The sequence below is a fragment of the Anneissia japonica genome, unplaced genomic scaffold (assembly GCF_011630105.1).
Source record: "Anneissia japonica isolate Jap-2015-1 unplaced genomic scaffold, ASM1163010v1 scaffold1792_len1028045_cov167, whole genome shotgun sequence".
Classification (NCBI taxonomy): Eukaryota; Metazoa; Echinodermata; class Crinoidea; order Comatulida; family Comatulidae; genus Anneissia; species Anneissia japonica.
Window position 1 is genome coordinate 823,629 of NW_022742319.1, and position 20,120 is coordinate 843,748.

Genomic DNA, 20,120 nt, shown 5'->3' on the forward strand with positions numbered 1-20,120 from the left:
ACAAGATTAATATTGTAGAAATTGTATTTCTAAAGATTCATATAATTCATATGGTAGACAATAAATATTCAGTAAGATACTAAAAACGATTATTAATTTTGAAATGTGCATCAAATCTCAGCTATTATTAATCAGCAGTTTGTATTAGGTTAAAGTCTTAAAAACAATAATTTCGAATTAGGCCTAGTAAACAAATAATTGTAATTAAAGTTTAGGTTCCCATGATGTCAGATGACGTTTTCAATATGATGCTATATTTTGGGCTCTGACTTAATTTCGGATGGCCCTGTCAGTTGTAGTAAATCTTTGTAAATTACTTTATAGGCCTATATAATAGCTTGTTTTGTTTTATAATAATAAATGTGTTGAGTGTATTGATATTGATTATGCGATGAGGTGTTTTTTTTTTTGTCTTTCGGTGTGATTAAAACATGCCAATTCTCAGAAAATATTTTCAAATTTTATTATATACCACCTTTTATTACATAGACCTTTTTAAAAAACATAACTGCTTTTATAACATTATATAGACCCCGACCCCACCAGGGCCTTATTCAGTGTCCTGAACCCCACGCCCAGAGAACCCCACGCCCAGAGAACCCCCCTTGAAATGACCTGGCTACGGGCCTGTGATCACTGTTTCGTCTCCTGCCCCAACCCCAATACGTTTGTCATTCACACCTGTAAATTGAACGTATAAAAATGAATGAGGACATGTAGAAGGCATCACGGGCATATATTATCTCAGTATCACTTTCCAGAACAATATAAAACGTAGGCCTATCTTGGCGTTGGTACAAAAATGATACCCCTTTATTAATAAATATAAATGTATAATTATGAATACCTAGTCTTGTCCCTGATGTAAAATTGTTTTTATATATTTTTTATATTCTATTAGGCCTACATAAAAAGTAATCAGCTACTACAAGATGGGTGTTGTTCATAGTATCGCGAGGCAGACCAAGTTATTACCTACTATGGCGGCTGATTTTAAAGTTATTTTTTACAAAAAAAAAAAAAAAAAAAAAAAAAAAAAAAAAAAAAAAAAAACTTCGAGTCACCCTCTGTATCTTATTAAATTAACCGCTCGGAGTTTTTCGTCAATATGCTTTTTGTTTCTTAAAAAAAAAAATCAGTTTTTGTAGGACCATTTTTTCTCAGGAGCATGGCTTAAATGTACCGCTATCGGTTGCCATTTGGCTAAATATAGGCGTTGAGCTCACTGCTTAGTGTGGCTTTCAAAGCCGGAAGTAAAAGCTGTGCAAAGTCCAAGCGGCAACGTTTATTCGATCGACTGCCCGACAACAAGTCTGTTGAGTGTAGTTACGCTAGTATTTAGTCCACGCGAGGAGGTTAGGTTTACGTCAATGATTCTTGTGATTTTATAACAGTTAAAATTTAAGATTTAAATGTCAGGAGAAATACACAAATCATGGCTTCAATCTACAGGTGGATTACATATACTTTAGTAAGTAGAAGTACCTTGCTATTATTGTAGATCGTAGCCTAGCCACTCACAAAGGTGGTCAAGAATGAGGATTGCAATTAGATTTAATTAATTACAAAAAATACAATAAAAACTTATATAATATAAAAATAATATATAAAACATTATAATATAAATAAATAAATAAAATATATTGGCCTACCCCTGTATTGCCAGTTGGAATTTTTTCTGCTAATTTAATGAACAGTTTTTTCAAGTGTATTTCATTCTTAATTTAAATTCCTGTTTATATTAAACAACCTGAACTTTTTAATTTTGACATTTAAATCGTGTTTTCTGTATAACTACGCATATCTGGACATCATCGCAAAGAAAAATTCAACTTGACGTAACATGCATGTGACGACGTTAGGAGAGGCTTTGCCGTTTGAGCTTAAAAAATTCAACTTGTCGTAAGAATCGTTACCAGCTTATTTTGTATGCGGCCCAGCACGATCAAGACACGGCTGTTTTTGTCCAACTTAACAGTCGTATGAATCGTAAGAAATTCTGAACTTTACTTCGACAGGAAACCAGGAAACACCCCCCCCCCCCCCCCCTTTAGAAGGACCTGGCTACGGGCCTGGAATTATACTGTAATCAAAAAAGCAGTTAAAATATATGACAATGAATAACCAACATTGCAAAGAACAGTTGTATGCGAATTATAATAAATAATGCAATTTGTACAGTATATATATGGCAACTTTAGCAAATGTTTCAGCTGGGGGGCTAAAATGCCTGACACAATTAATTATACAGCCTGACACAATTAATTATACAGCCTGACACAATTAATTATACAGTTTCATGTAGGGGCCTACAGTACTTTTCTCTGTTCTATGTTTTGGGCATGCCACTCACAAACTTTTCCCTTTTTGGTTATTTGCCCTCTTCTTTTTTTAAATTGTCTTTTAAATAACCTACTGTATGACTAATTACAGTGTACTTATAACTATAGTAATACCAAAAATGTGTCCGCCCTTTAAATTTTTGCGCGCCACCCTTTAAATTTTCTAAAATTCCGCCACTCTATAAAAACGTCCTGGCGAGAGGGCTGCAGACCTACATTATCCACCATAGCCTGATACAATTAACTATACAGTGCTAAAGACTACAGTACCACAAATAGGATCCACTATTATGTCTAAGATGCCCATAGTGTTCACTGAAGCCTACAGTAAACTGCTCCAGCGGTACAGTTTACACTACTGTACAGTAAGCCTAAAACGTGGCACTGCAAAGCCTACTTCACCAGCGCTACACATTAACTACAGTATGCACTAAGTCTAAAACTCAATGCTGAAGTCTACTAAACTAGTTCTACGGTTATGCACTAAGCCAATAACACTACAGTAGTTTAGTACAGAACAGTGCTGCAGCTCGGGTATATTGTGCTATTCTTTACAACAAAATTCTTTTAATGCAATTGGAAAATTTTTCCAACTGTGTCTGCTAATGGATGCTAACTACAGATCAAGCCGCTGATAGAAATATTAATCAATATAATCAATTAAGAAAGCTGTGAAGATGGCAGAGGCAAATTACATATATTGATAATTTTCACAATTAAATAGTATTCTGTTTCCATTTAATTGAGTTGAACTTGGTAGTAAAAGTCCTTGCAGTTTAGCTCACACTCTCATCCTCACATTTAAAACTTTTTTTATTTTATTTCATGCAATCCACAATCAACAGAGATAGAAGCCTCTACTAATAACAGGCAGGAGAAAAAGCCTATACAAGGAAACAAAACAAATGGCACAATCTTACATTGAACTGTCTTCATTACTTAAGGCTTAAAGCCAGGCTCCAGAGGAAAAAACATTTTTTATATTTTGTAGAATTAATTTTTCTAAGACACAGTATAGCATTTGAGTTTAGTGAGATATAGATTTTTGATTATTGAAAAACTGGGGGAAAGTTGGAAAAATGGGTGGTTCCCCCCTTTTTCTCCAGTTTTTAAATATTCAAATTCTGTATCTCATTAACCACTTTCAAGTTTTTTGTCGAATATGATATGTATATCTAAGAAAAATCAGTTCTACAACAAAATTATCAATTTCATCTGAACAACTTAAATTATTAATGTAACCTGCTAATCTTTGGAATACAGTAAACCTCCCTTTGTTACATCAGTTCAGCCAAATGGAACATGAATTAAGTTCTTGGTGCCAGTATAACTAGGAATGTTAAATTTAAACCAAGTAAAAGATTATAATTAATCAAATTTACAGATAAACTTTTGTACAAAAACAACATACAGTATCAAAAACAAATTTTCTTCATGAATTATAGTATTTACAATATAATCAGTCTAACAGTAGCTAAAAGTTAAAAAATGAAAAAAGTATTAATGAAATTTAAAAATATTATTTTACTGTACTGTACTAATTTCACTTTTACATTATTGCACAATGTATTCTAAAGGCCATTCTTTTGCAATTAAAAATTATACAAATTTTAAAAAGATAATATTAATCGCCTAAAGTACTGTTTAATTAAACATGTTTAATTTTGAAAGTAAAAGTGGCGCCAGCGGGTGTTGGTGGCGGTGGGGGATGGGCCAAGGCGTTGTGTAGAGCTGGTCCCTGTTGGGAAGAATAAGCAAGTCGTCAGGGAGGGAACAAAAAATTTTAAATATTTTAGTTGAATTTAGTAAAATCAATCAAATAAACCTTTGAAATCCCAAATTTTCATAGTTTTGAACCACTAACAAGAGATCCTGAGCAACGCCCACTTACGAGCTTGGGAACTTCAGACCCCCCTGTCAGGCAAATCGTGGTGCCACCCCTGGTTTAAAAGTTAGATGTTCTTTACAAGAATGTAGAGACTTATCATTTCTCTTCTACTGTATCTGCTGAGCTGTAATAATTAAAGATGAGTTTTTAGAGAATAGAGACTCGGCGAGTGACTGAAAGTACATGAAAGTAAGACTACAGTACAGCAGTGTGTGTTTATACGAAAGTATACTAGTTGTCATTTACATGTATGATAGCTGTAGCTAGTGCCTAGATCAGTTTAAAAACAAAAGCTGTCACACCGTCTGATGATATCGTTTCTTTTTATTTGACAATATTGTTTTATAGTCATTCACAGGAAAAACACTGGTACTGTACTACACTTTTAAGTGACTAAATCTGCATGTATATAATAATAAAATTAGTCTATACAATGATACCGGGCATATTTGACGTACCTGTAGAATTGTAATTGTACAGTTCAATAATTGTATTTGTTGACAATAGGGATTTAATATGTTGATTAATATGATTAATGATGCATTGATGCACAATATGGTTTGAATAATTTTAATGTAATTAAGGAGTGAATACTACTTCTTTTTATGGTTTTTTTTTTTTTTTTTTTTTTTTTTTTTTTGTGGCAAAGGAAATATGTTTTCATTCTAATAATATCTGGTGAAAACATAATAAAACTGTTAAAAAATGTACTTGATATGCCAAAAAATAAAAAGAAGAATAGAAAATAAGATATAAAAATAAGAATTTTAAGTAAAATTTTTGAGAATTAAATTGCTTTTAAAAATTGCTTCTTACATACTAAGTTGATAAATTTTCATTAAGTCATGGATAAACCAAAATAATTTTCAATGACTTAAAGCAAGTGTTTTGAGAGTTCTTTGTTTTCAGCGACCAGAGTATATAATTTGAATCTGATTAAAAAGCAACTGATTTTCCCAAAAGCATGTGAAAAGTCAGTTAATTGGATTTGAATTTGGAACGGGATTGGATTGGATTTATTCGGTGTAAACACCAAGGATAGCCCACAGAAGTCTAGACTGTCTTTGGAATAAATCCCAGTTGGGACAATTTATTGTGACACTCGCAGATTATCTCCTTTAATATGAAAAATAAAGTGTTTCAGAAATTACCCCTGGTTGGAATTGAAGTGTCCTACAACTTGACCACAATTGGCAAATATTATATATTGCAAATACAATCCAACCACTAAAGAAATTTTTCAAACAACTGATAGGTAAATATACTGTACTGTACGCCTCACAAGTTTTCCCTACAATTAACCACGTTTGGGACTGGGGTTTTCATTGTCTTTAGCAGATTTGGTCTCTTTAGAATACAGTACAGTAGATTATTGTACAAGTTATGTAACTTGAGATCATAGAATAAGTGGCCTATAATTGGAGGTGTCTTTTAGGGCAGAACTGTGGCCTACTGTCGCAGCACTTAGTGAATACATGTGAATCATTTTTCAATCAATCATGAGCTTTTCCCTGTGACAAAAAACTCCACTCTCTAAGCCTTATACTTATCATCCAGGAATGTGCTTGGTATTCACTGTACTGTATGTACGTCAATAGTAACCCAGTGTCTGAACTGCCACCCCTTCATGCATCTGTAAAATTTCCTGTAGTTGTTAGATATTAAAATTATTTCCTGAACTAAACTGATCAATACTGTAGCCTCTTTGTTTCCTTTTTTTATTTCCTTCATAAAACACACTCTCACTTGATTCTGAAAAGAAAGAAAAAACCTTGGAACATGGTATTCCACTTTCAAAATTTTGACTTTGCCTTCATACTGTACATAACTAGTACAGTATATAGCCCCTTTCAAACAGATTTGCAATACCGGAATATTGCGGTAAGCACGCCTGCATGGGCTTCTGTCTGAAAGGGTTGATGCGCCAATATACTGGCTTACTTTAGGCCACCATGCGCCCTAGTAATATTGCTGCAATATTGCGATAACGGTTACTGGTTTGCTCTGAAAGGGTCAACTCGATATTGCAGCAATCAAGCCGGCGTGTGCATTTATGCATAAACAAACAAGGTTAAGAAAGTATAATACATACTCCAAGTATTGAAATACACGCCATCGTGTTGGGATTCAATATTTCGACATTAATTATGTCATCATCAGGAATGACATAGGTTAAAGTTGAAAACAACTGTGCGGTGGTATTTAAACCGCCAATATTACACCATTCTATAGGACCCTCTCAGATAGAAAAGTGTAAGATTACCGCAACATTGCTGTAACAAAGGTGCTGTGTGAAAGGAGACTGATTATTATGCCGGCATGCTTACTGCAATATTGCGGCAACGTCTACCTGAAAGGCGCTTATGTTGTCATGTTTTCTTTGTGTATAGACTCTTCTTTTATGCTCTAGGTTTGGTCTATTTTCTGCATTTTCATTTTTCCACATCACAAACTCCATTATGTTATTATATTATTTTTTTTTATCCCGTACTTTACTTCTTCTCTGACAATATATTATATCATTTTAATAATTTTTTTTTATCTATAGTGAACAAGCTTTTGAGTATGTTAACTTTATACTATAATAGATATACAGTAGGCCGAAATAATGGCAATTCTGTTTTTTTTTAACACAGGGCATAAGAAAAAGAGATGTTCCCGAAAATAGAACAGTATTGGTGGGCAATAAACTACCAGTTGAGGGATTTGTCTTCATTCCACAAAAATTTCCTGATAATACAGTTAAATCATCCAAGGTACGATTGTTCATGAAATTACTCTTAGTATTTACAGTACATATTTCTAAATACTGTATATTATTATTTTTAAATTGTTATTATTATTATTATTATTATTATTATTTACTGTATTATATAATTGTTGATTTATTTTGTATTGTTTTTTAATAGTATATCACTATAGTTTCATTTTTATTGTTTAATTATTTATAAATACTACATCATTATTGTTGTTGTTGTTATCATTAATTATTTGTTACATTATTATTATTAATTATTAAAGTTATATTTATATCAATTTGTTTTGTTAGAATGAATAATATTTTTTTATTATTTATTATGATTATTTTTTTTTAAATTTTATTATGGTAAATGCTAAAATATTTGATTTTTTTTTATAATCCTGGTGTGGTTATTACAGTATTGTTGGTTAATAATTCTAATAGCTGTTGATACTGTGATAGTCTTCTTATCGTGTCCACTGTGTGGTGGTGGTGGTAGAAATGGTGTTAAACAGGGTTGCGACAAGGACGCTTCAACCATGACAGTGATAGTTAATTCATATAATATTTTAAATAGAAGTTTAATTAATTTTTAGCTTTGATAGTATAGCAACCTCAATCTAAATCAGTTGTGGGCATAAAAATCGGTTGGAGGGCCAAAGTGAGTTTTGGATTTTTAACCTGAGGGCCACACCCAAACTTTGATGTTTACAGTGTGCTTCTCAAAACCTTCATGCACTGCTTTTATACTACTTTATTCTCTGTTTTAACAATACTATTTACAGATGATCGATGTCGGGCAGTAAAAAGCAAGGTGTTTTCTAGTCAAAAATGTTTGGTTGACCGCACACTTAGGGTTTTTAATTCATTTTCGCGGGCTGCAAAAAATCACTTGTCGGTCTGCACTTTGTCCACCTGTGATCTAACTTAACACATCATCAAACACATGAAATCTGTGTTCAGATTACAAAGTTATTATCCTAATGTATACCACACCCAACCTGAACTTTGATACCTCACATCCTAACCACACCCAATCTGAACTTGCACACCAGTAATGTTTGTGAAGCATACATATGCATGATTGATTTTGGTGTTGGAGTAAGTAAACAAGTAAACAAACACTCTCAACAGAAGATAAATATTATGAACATTGACAGTAGACCACAGAATCGCAAATGCTGCGACTATATTTTCAATCCATTAGCCGCAGTAATAATATCGCCAAAAGGCGTGGTATAAATCCCCGGGGGTCTCACTCTTAAATATTTCTGTACAGGTAGGTGCCGCATTTACAGGTGTATTTTTGAGGACTTGGTAGCGCAAGTGTGGGAAATACTTAGGTAAAATTGGTAGTTAAAGTCCCTGCCCCGTCCTGTATCAAAGTAGCATAATTTTTCACACGATTTTATTCTAACCGTCATGCTAAACCTACCGTTGATACATAGCCACAAACAGTAGGGATCGCGAACAGAAACCGCAGTCTTATTCACCATTGGGAACCGTACAAGTTTAATTTGGTAGGTTTGCGTAGTCGCAATATAGTTCAACCGACACCGGATTTTGGTAAATGGTAGTTTTAAGTCCCTAATAATTTTCAGTAAAAAAGGGGGTAGGGAGCCAAAGAGGGACTTTTACAAATGGAGGTGCTATACCACCTCAGTCCACCATGGTGGGGCTGAGGTAAGAAATTTTACCATTATTATGGTACCTCTAGTTAGCTGAAAATGGCACTCACAGACTTAAAATTTGAAAATAATTTTCCTTTTATCTCCATTTTGACAAATTTACAATGTCAGATAGACATTTTGCTGTTATGTATAAAGCTCTTTTGGGTCAAGGTTCTAGATCGAGAACCCTACAGGTATGGGCCCCTTTGGGGCACCTGCGGATCGCCGCATGAGAGCGCATAGGCATTACGAAACTGATTGAGATGTTGATGTTAATTCATTCTTCTGCCTACTTCCGCTACTTACTGAATAGTAAGTTTTCCGTTTAACTGGGGATAGTAATATTTGAATCACACATGAGCTATATTTATGTAGTGCAAGGAGAATACCTCTGGCTATATGGGCCACCCCCACAAGATATTGTTGAAATAATAAATATTCCATTTTCAAATGTTTCGACACTACTCCTCTCACACTATAAAAGGCCTCACACTGTATCTCATGACCTTTTCCTCCATGAACAGTATGTTTATTGAAATAACCATTTTTTTTTTCTTTTCCAGTACACCTTAATTAATTTTCTACCAAAGAATCTATTTGAACAATTCAGGAGAATCGCAAATTTCTACTTCTTAATCGTTGCCTTACTGCAGGTAAAGTATAATAAAGTGTTTTTTTGTTGAACCCTATTCACACTAAAATCCATTGCGATCAGTTGCAATGTACAGTAATCGGTGGTAATCCAAATCTGATCCCAATCACAATCAACAAGCACATTCGCCAAATCAGACACAAAAATACTTTATATTTGAATGGGCTAGGCCTGTGTTGACTGATCTTGTCCAATGTGCCTGTCAATGGGTAACAATTGCGATATTGATTACTTATCAGCAATTGGTGAGCTTTCACACATGATTTTGAATTGAGATTGTGTGTTGCCATTGCTGCAACCAATCGCAATGACATACTAGTCAGAATAGGGTAGTGTACTTATCTACTATATGTTTTTTATTGCTGCGAAGCAGCCAATTCATATTCTTGACAGCAATTTGACCTCTGAAAGGTCATTGTTTGTCAAAAAAAAATGGCCTAAGACAACTGAAAAGCGGAGTTTCCTTCTTTCGTTCTGCCGGGTAAAATCAATTACTTTAGGCGACGTTTGTAGACTATCCTACTCATACCAATGTCCGCATGTCGCGACGCTGGAGTACTATTCAGCGTTTTTACTATATTTCTAGGTTTCCTATTTCTACGTTTAATCGGCTCATGTCTCAGCTACAATATTTTGAGGCCAATATTATTTACGAACCCAGTTTAACTTATTTACTAGCCTATTTCAACGTGCTAATTATTACATTTAGGCGACGCTTGTTGTAGACTGGCATAGTGTTTTCGGAAATAAATACCATTTTATACACATGCGCAGATCGATTCGCCAGCAGCGAGTCATCGCCAGCAGCAGCGATTTGCCAGCAGAGAGATGTCACTGCAGCAAAACACTATTATTGTACACGATACCAACGCTGTTCTAATATAGACAATGGGTCGTGCTCATATTACTTGTTATATTTTTATTATTCATTATTTTCACTTGACTCGCATAAATAATTTTGTTCGAAGAACATTTTATGCAATTGTACTTCGCAACATTTCACTTGCAATTTGCAATTTCTAGTTACTGTACTATATGTATGATTTATCTAAAGAAATATCTTTAATTTAATCTGTATATTTCATGTCATATTAAAAATGAATAACTTCTAATATCAAGTTAAACTATAATTGTTTCCCGGTACTTTACAATATTATTTACAGTGGACCTATTGTGTACAGTATATAATAACTTTCATTTAATTTGTACAGTATATTTCATATCATAAAATGAATAGTTTCTAAAATTAAGCTTAATATTTTTTTTTTGTTAAAATTATATGCAGACCTACTGTACAGTAATTGTTTGCTTTCTTTAAAATATGCAGTGCTGTACATAATTGAATGTGTGTGTACATATAATCATCATGATCACGAACTAACACAATCAAAGTAGATTGTGTTAGTTTGTGAAATCGAAATAAGCTTGTATTGGTTGTCAAGCAATTTTTCATTCTTTACCACACAAAAAGTCTGTAACGACAACAGTGTGTGCTTTGATGCTCATTTTGTTTTTATGAACTAACACATTGTCCATGGCATTCATTGTGTTAGTTTATGATGTGGGCAACGAATTGATAGTGAATCCATGTCTACAAATAAATGGAAGAGACTGGTGACTTTTAAGAAAATGCTAATAGAAATACAGCTAATACTGTGTAGATGAGGGGTGGACATAAAAATCGGTCGGAGGGCCAAAGTGAATTTTTGATTTAAACCCGAGGGCCGCAGCCAAACTTTGATTTTCCAGTGTGCTTTCAGAAACCTCCAAGCATTGCTTTGATACCCCTTTATTCCCAGTTTTAATATTACTTTTGACAGATGATCGGTGTCGGGTCATAAAATCAAGGTGTTTCCCAGCCATGTTTGCTTGGCGGGCCACAAACACGATTTTCAATTCATTTTTGCATCCCGCAAAAATATTGCTGTCGGGTCACACTTTGCCTACCTGTGGTGTAGATGGTGGAATACAGTACAGTATTTCATTGCACTTGATATTTTTTATTATGTGAAGAAGCACAAAAAAAATGTAAATTTTTTAATTAATTGATGACATCCCTCACTAAATGATTATTATTTTTTAAATATTGGCCTATATTCCATTAAAAATGTTAAAATAATGTGTTGTATTACAATACGATATTGTACCAGCGTTTTATGACTACTGTATATGGTGCTATGTGTGGTTTTGATCCATCAACATCCTGTATCCCATATAAAACTAAGCCAGTATTTGCATAACAAATATATGATTCCAAAGACTATGGTACTATCTGTTCAAACAGTTTCATTGAAAAGCAAATGAAGGCTTGACTTCAGATAGTACACTGTAGTTTACAAATACTATAGCATTCTGATTCTACAGTAATAAAATGAAAGTCAAAATTTAAAAGATAAACATAAAACGTCATAGTGCATAAAAAAAATAAGCAAACAAAATCACTTCCTCTTTTTTTATTTTTTGTCTTGAAACGACCTACTGTACAGGGTCAATTGATTGACATTATTTTCCATAAACTAATCTCAGCTTCAATCATCTCTTATCCAAGCTATTTTGAATTGTTTATAGGCTATTCAGCTAATGTACAAGTAGTACTGTATCTTATTAGCTTGGTTCACAGTAATATACAGGCATTGATTGATGCGAATGCTATTATTCTAATTACAACTACAATAATTCTACAGTATAGCTGCATTGCATCTACTAACAGTGACCAAGCCTAAAATATTTAATAGACAGATATTGAATTTTCAGTTACTTTCTCTATCAAATTAAATTTTATTTTATTGGAATCTTGAATAATATTACATAATTTTATTTTCTCTGTAGCATTTATTTTTTTTTTTAAATTAATTATACAATATATTGTAATTTAAAGCAGAGGAATGTAATGACAAATGATGAAGGTGCTGTATATTGTGAAATATTAAACAATAATTTTTACTAAATAACAGGAATAATGATATTCTACTATGACATATTATGTATTTTGTGCTTACCATTGATAAATGTGGTATTCAAATTGTACTGAGAGTGATATATAATAATAATTTTGGTGAGTGGGCAGATGACAGTGTGACAGTAACAACGACGATCATTACGACTTCATATACTGTATTACGGTAATTATAGTGTAATGTATTGTCTGATGTGCTTTACATTGCTCTAGTGCATTATTAACAATACTATTTACTTCTTTTTTTATATAGTTTATTATAGATAGTCCAGTAAGCCCAATTACAAGCGTCCTTCCGTTGGTATTTGTCATCACAGTAACTGGGGTAAAACAGGTAAGTTTCCTCTCAATTATTAAATACCATATTTATTCAAATAACCCCCTTCCCCTAGGGTGTTTATTGTCAAGAAGGCTTTTTGTGGGGATGTTTATTTGAGGGAGGCGTTTATTTATTTTGGTGGAAAATGGATATGCATACTTGAATAAACGCCCCTTAATTTCACCGTAAATGTGGAACTACAACAAATAATTACTGTCAAAATTTGTTATTGCGTGATTATAAAGACGTTTCTTTCCCAACCAGGTTAGAAATAAATGTAATTCTACTGGAGTAAAACATTTAATAGAATGTGTTGAAAATTTCAAATGAGGCTCTGGTGGGGTTGTTTCTTGGTTGTGGGCGCTTATTCATTAAATATTGTAAAATTAAGGTATCTCTTGCTTCAGACTACTGTAGCGCTATACAATAAAAATAAAATGACGTACTTTCGTACGGTGTTTATTTAATACTCAAGGAAGTGAAATTCTATTAAATTCCATTGGTTGTATCGAACATACAGTTTTTTTGATAACAAAAACAAAAATCAGTCAATCAAAACAATATAAGATGCAGATACATAAACTAAACATTACTGTGAAATAAATAGTAGAGATACATGGCTTATCAAAAAAATCAATATTACTGCAAGTCCGAAGTGAAACATACAATTTGCATAGAGAAAAAAATCCCTGCATGTAGCGTTTGATAGCACTGCGACATTAGCTCCGTTTATGAAAGAAATAATAAATATGATGAAAATAATCGTCACAGTTGATATCTTATGAAGGATTTTATTTTAAAGTATTTTGACCTTTCAGGGCTATGAAGATTGGTTAAGGCATCAAGCAGATTTTGAAGTAAACAATCGACCAATGAGAGTGATACGTGATGGCTCAATTGTTGATGTTCGATCAATGGATATTCGGGTATGATACAGTAAATTATTAAGTAACATGATATACGTTATCAAATGTATTATTATTGTAATACTGTTGTCATATTTAATAGTAACATTTGTTTTTGTTATTTAGTGTTATTTTTATTATCATCATTATTATTACTATTCTAGTTGTCTGATTATTATTGATAATTTTATTTTATTTTATTTATTTATTCTGGTAACTTGTGCCAAAAGCATTGTTAATCCTCAAGGGCCCAACAACACATGCAATAAAATATGATCAAATGACAGATTAAAAAAAAGAAGTGCGAAGACAATAAAGGGTATAGAAATTTCTATGCCCTTTATTGATTGTCTTTGTACTTTTTTTTTTTGTTACTTTTGTCGTTTGACCGTATTTTGCAGGCCCGTAGCCAGGTTCTTCCAAGGGGGGGTGGGGGATTTTCTGGGCGTGAGGTCCACGGTCGAAGCCCTGGTGGGGTCGCCGAAACCCCCAAAGCAAGAGGATTTTTTTGCTTTATGGGTCTAAATAATGCTATAAAAGCAGATATGTTTGAAAACGTCTGTCTGGGTGGGTCTGCAGTGCATTAGTTGGGTTGGAAGACTTATTTTGGAAATTTGAAGAGGGGGATTTGCCAAAAAAGAGGATGTCCGCTAGAAAAGGGGGGTTATCCTGAACCATAATAACCCCCCTGGATACGGGCCTGTTTTGTTGTATCTGATTGCTGGGCCCTGGAGGATAACAATGCTTTGACACAAGTTACCCATAATAAATAAATGAAATAAAATAAAAATTATCAATAATATTAACAATGCTTTGGCACTAGTTAGCTGTTAAAAGGATAGATTCATAATATTATGATAAAAATAATATAATATATTAAATGTACTGCACAAAAAAAATACCAGAAGCTTTCTATTGAGGCATACGGTATTTTACATTTTTCTTAATATGGAATGAAATTCAATCAAATAAATGTATTTAATATAATAATCATAATCATAATTATTCTATAAATAGACTGTTAATAATCATACAGACATCAGATTATCACTAATATCAAACCGACTTATTGTTTGTTTTTTTTGTCGTAGTATTGGTTGATTTTTTTAATTTTTTGTTTCTAGGTTGGTGATATCGTTCGCTGTAAAACAAATCAGGAATTTCCCTGTGATATGGTCGTGCTGTCTTCCGAAAATCCTGAGGGAGAATGCTATGTTACTACGGCAAATTTAGATGGAGAAACAAACCTAAAGGTAAGCCTCTCTAGAAGCTTCATAATTTTGCCCTTATTTGGCATTTTATAATTTTTCTCAATATTTGCCATTTTATTATGTCAGTCAAACCTCCCATTTTTAAGACACCCCAAATTTTGCAGTATTCTATTATACAAAAAACATGTGCAAATTTTACCCTGATTACATTTTAAAGAAATATAAGTTGTTCAATATTTACAATAATAATCTTGAGTACATAGAAAAAATTGCGGGCCAGAGTTTATAGAACAATACATATTGGAAGATGAAAATGTGGCCACCTTTATTTACAACTCAAATTTCATTATCTGTACTAAGATGATTCATCTAAATTCTAGTAGTTTATAGAAATCAAAGATCGTATTCATTAGTATATTGACATTTGATATTGATATAACATTAAATATATTGGTCATTTGTCATTTAAAACTCGTATCTACATTAGTTTTAAATTAAACCTGTGTAGAATAGTCTGTACAGACATTGTCGCAAGGTGCTTGTCTGCAATAAAAATTGTATTCATAATTTTTTTTTCTCCTGGAATGGCATCACATATAGTTTGGATTTTATAATGTATTACAAATAATTTTAAATATTATATCAAGTTGACTTTAATGCTGTTTGTTTTTACAACATTTGGATCAAAACAGAAAACAAAGATACTGTATAACAAGTGGTAATATACAGTTTAGCAATGAAAATTGCCAGTCGGTCTTCCTTATGCATGTGAAGATAGTTAAACTTTACGGTTTGACCGTAGTTAGATGACCTCAAATTGTGATTTACGACCACTGCTTTTGGAGGTTTGATTATAAATTAACATTTTTGTTATTGTGAGTACCATATAAAAAAGCATCATGTATTAATGTACCTTGCAAACAAGGCTTTTTGTAACATACAAAGTGTACCGTAGTATAAAACATAGCATTTTATACCATATGAATAGCTATTTTATTATTAATGTACAATTATATTATAGTATAATTGTTTACTGTGAAAACAAGCATCTTAATATGGGATGTAGAATTCTATTATTTACTGACATCATTTATAAGTATACCATGGAAACAGATATCCTACAATATTCAGTTTACCATGTAAACTAGCATCTATATTTGAATCATGAACAGTTGTTGTGTACTAATACTATAAATGGGCATTATTAAGTGTCCCATATCTTATAAAGTAGTTACCATGTACAAGAGGCATCTAGAGTTACAAGTTTTAATTATTTATTATTATTTACAATAATTTATGATTATTAGTAATGATAATAAACATACAGGTATCATTACTTATTGTTATTTTGACCCTTATAATTTTGACTGTAATGTTCTTTTTTCATGCCAATCAGTTGTTGTTAGCTTTGTATTTCATTTTAATTTTGTTCTTTGTATAATTATTACTTGATTGTATTATGTATGGACACACCACCGTGCATGTGTGTGCCAATGTCCCTAATGTGAGTTCCAATAAATACTGAATACAGCGTATCATTAACAACAGTTGTCGTATTAAGTGTAGGCCTACTGATGTGAATGGGTATCTATTAGTTCAAAATAACTGGGCACCTTTAATACTACTAGTGTAAAAACGTGAACAGGCATCTTTTATGTCAGTATACACATGGATGAATATTGTATGTTTAAACTTATTCCTCCATCGTGTACTGCGTCAATAGGCATCTACAGTACCATCAAACTTGCTTTAGCGTTTATTTATTGTCAATTACCTTTTTGAAGATGCTGTTGAAAAACGTTTGATGTAACTTGATAGTCTACTCTTTACTCATCTCCGTCATTGTAGCATTTTTGAAAGCCATTGTATATCAGTCGTCATGGCAACTGTTGTGCGGTATCAAATTTTATTATGCGGTATCTCTTTAATTGTATCGTTAATTACCAAATTATCTATGTTTATTTTCTTTACCTGTTCTTCTCTGTTATATAAAATAATTGTATAAACCTTATTTGTTTGGTTTTTTTTTTATAAAATCGATTTATGCTATCACCAACATCTTTCAGATTTTGAAATTTCAGTGATGCTGATTGAACTGTCCAATCAGGGATTCTTACTGATTGCGTCATGGCAACTATTGTGTGGTATCAAATTATATTAGTCTAAAATATTTCTTCAATTGTATTCCTAATTAACAAATTATCTATGTTTATTTTCTTTACCTGTTCTGCTCTGTTATATATATTTAATTTTGTAAACCTTAGTACAGAGGAGGGGGATTCAGATGCAGTGGCGGACCGTAGGGTAAATTGCAGGGTATGCTAGCTAAAAATGAGTTCTTCGAGCATTTACATCTTTATTGTGAAGGCAGTTTGGCGCAGTGGAAATGATTTGATTTCCCAACATCAAGGTTATGGTTCAACCCTTCACTGTGCATTTTGAGCAAGGCACTTTAGCTATATTGCTTCAGTTGGTCCCAGCTATATCAATGGTACTAGCAAATTGCTGGGAGTAACCTGCGGTGGACCAGTGTCCCACCCATGGGGAAGCATCATACTCATTCACTTCACACTGCCTGAAACTGGGGATAAAGCTCCAGCCCATGTGAGCCATGTAGCTCATCAAGGATTTAATTCATATTTATACCATCTTTATTAAGTTTACTTTTTTCTCATTTGCACAAAATACAACAGTATTAGATTGGAAAACTTATAAATACTTATGTTCTATGTTCAGATGCATCGTTCTCTTCCTATTACTGCGATTCTGCAAGACGTAGAGAGTCTGGAATCGTTCAGAGGGTTTATTGAGTGTGAGCAACCCCACACAGACCTGTACAAGTTCATAGGGCGAATGAAAACTTTTGATTCCAGCGGCCAAGAATCTGTTTAGTAAGTCTTTTTAATTCTTTATACAGGGTAGCCTGTTCATTTACTATACCTAGTTTAGTCTTCCACAGGGCCCAGATGCCTTGTTAAAATCTCATACTGAAATTTAGGTAGTGGAATTGTTTGAGAAAGAGTACTGATGTCAAAGGAATTGAACCCATGACCCAGGGATTGAAAGGCAAACATCTTGAACACCAAGCTATTCAACTCCACTCCTAGTTGATATACTTTAGTATACATTTATAGCACAATCCTATTCTAAACCAATTGAAAAATGAAACCTTGATATTATCATTTAAATATACATAAAAACCAAAGGAAGTTATTCAAATAAATAAGAATCTGTCTAGTGTAGTAATTACTTATAGTACGGTTGACTTTCATTCTTCAATAGAACATTTGTTGTTGTAATATACAGTAGCAATTACTTGTGTCATACAAAGGTTAATAATTATATACTGTACAGTAGCATACTTTAATATTGTTTAAAAGTGTGCATAGCAAAGTAATAATATATTGAATGCTTGCGGTACACTACATAGATAGTTCTGAAAAGAACTGTTGTCTTGTTGAGAATGTCTTGATGTTTCGATTGAGTTGCTTCAATCATCTTCAGGAGAATAATATCTGCAGAGAATCTAAACAGGGACATACTTTATAATATTTAAATGGCTCTCTGGAAGATCTCAAAATAAATTGCTATTTGTGAAGTATGTTTATCAAGTTTTTTGTTTTGATAATCATGTTTAACTATATTTATTCTTTTATAATAAAACTGGGACATTCAGTTCTTGTGATTGTTTCATTGTTGTATAGTTACATGTGAGCAATAATGTGTAATACAACATCATTGTTTTTAAACAAAATTAATATTCAAATCATTTTTTTTCAGTCCGTTAAGTCCAGAAAATGTGCTACTTAGAGGTGCCAGGTTAAAAAATGTACAATATATTTTTGGTAAGTTTAAATAAATTTTCATGTTTTATTCTAAGCTATATGCCTTGTAATATCATTCTAATATGATGGTTATAAAATTGTCAATTACCAATAGAATTGAATTTGAATAATTAATACATTGGAATATAATATTCATCAAACTAATCCGATTTTACTCAGACCTGCCAGGAGTCTGTCCATTTTGAGGTTTGATACATAGGTCATCCAGTTGTGTGTTAATCGCATCGTGTAATTAACGATCTTCATCCATTATTAGAACCTCCATCATAATTCATTGACCTCCTATGTAGATGATTGCCGTGGGAAGTAAAGCATACTCTAAATTGCTCTTAGGGAAAACAATAGCATATAGTTCGATTTGTCTGCATACAATTATCCTGGACATGCATTACGATGATGACCTATGCCCTCATTAGAAGTTTGTGTAGTACCATCAAATTGATCATGATGCTCACTCTTCATTGGAACGATACTGTAATAATAGTGATAATGTAATACGTCAATATTAATATTGAATCCTTGCCAAGCCACAGGCCCCATAGGCCTGGAGATTTATCCTCAGTTTCTGTTGTGTGAAATGGATAAGGGTTTAATCCCCCTGGGAGGGACGCTAAGTTACTCCCAGCAATTTGCTGGTACCCATTGATATGGCTGGCTAGACTGAAGCAGTGTAGATAAAGTGCCTTGCACTAGGACACAAGCAAAATGTTTCCACCTATTATTAAGTTATTATAAATAGATATTTAATAATGGAACTATAATATATTGTATATGTAATTAAATATTAGAATAAAAGAATGACTATAAATGTACACTTATAGGCAACAATAGTGCAATTGGGTGTGGTTCATTGATGCTAGGAGTCATGTCATGAGATTAAATTGTGTCTACGAGCACGGCCAATACAAACATTGATTGAGAAGAATCACAACCGACTTTTGGATCATTGTGACTTTAAAATCCACACACACCTCCATGATAAAAGATAAATACAGAATGCACGAAATCTAATGACTGCTATGAAAGTATTTATGGTGAAAAATGTGTAAATATATGACTAACAGGCTAGTAAGAGCTCCCTTAATGGTGCAGTTTGTATTTATATCACCCAGGAGACTTAATGTGAGAAATGGCTGTACTGAAAGACAGCCGTTAGCCATATAATGGACTTTAAATTTGAAATGGTTTATATATTCAGTATCATTAAAAACCACTAATACTACATTGGAAACTTGAAAAAAAAATGACGATAATATATTTTATATTCTGTTTTATTTAAAATTTTCAATACATAAAACTAAGACATAAAAGTATAATAATCATAATTTTAATTTATCATGCTGGTACCTTTCAGACTATAATATACATTTATTCACAACTTAAGTTTCAAAAACCAGTTTTTTTATACAGTTAGTCCACCGGAAATACAGATTTGACTGGACAAAATTGCAACAAAACGTTTTATGATCTAAATATAAACTTAATTATATGTAAAACAACATACTAAAAGTTTACCAAAATAGGACGTACATAAAGGTGTTTTTTATAACCAAAAGATCGCAAGGTTTGGTGTGCGAATCACAGATATATTT

At 32.7% G+C, this 20,120-nt stretch overlaps 1 protein-coding gene across 1 annotated transcript in view; it reads left to right on the plus strand.

Moving 5' to 3' along the window:
• Nucleotides 1-1,236: 1,236 nt before the first annotated feature.
• LOC117119119 (probable phospholipid-transporting ATPase IF) overlaps nucleotides 1,237-20,120 on the plus strand; it is a gene marked incomplete in the record, with an annotated part of 62,403 nt that continues 43,519 nt past the window's right edge. The window contains 8 exon segments of the mRNA XM_033263932.1: nucleotides 1,237-1,471; nucleotides 6,867-6,986; nucleotides 9,204-9,293; nucleotides 12,502-12,582; nucleotides 13,386-13,493; nucleotides 14,597-14,725; nucleotides 17,420-17,574; nucleotides 18,464-18,528. Of these exon segments, the coding sequence (XP_033119823.1) occupies nucleotides 1,436-1,471; nucleotides 6,867-6,986; nucleotides 9,204-9,293; nucleotides 12,502-12,582; nucleotides 13,386-13,493; nucleotides 14,597-14,725; nucleotides 17,420-17,574; nucleotides 18,464-18,528 (784 nt within the window).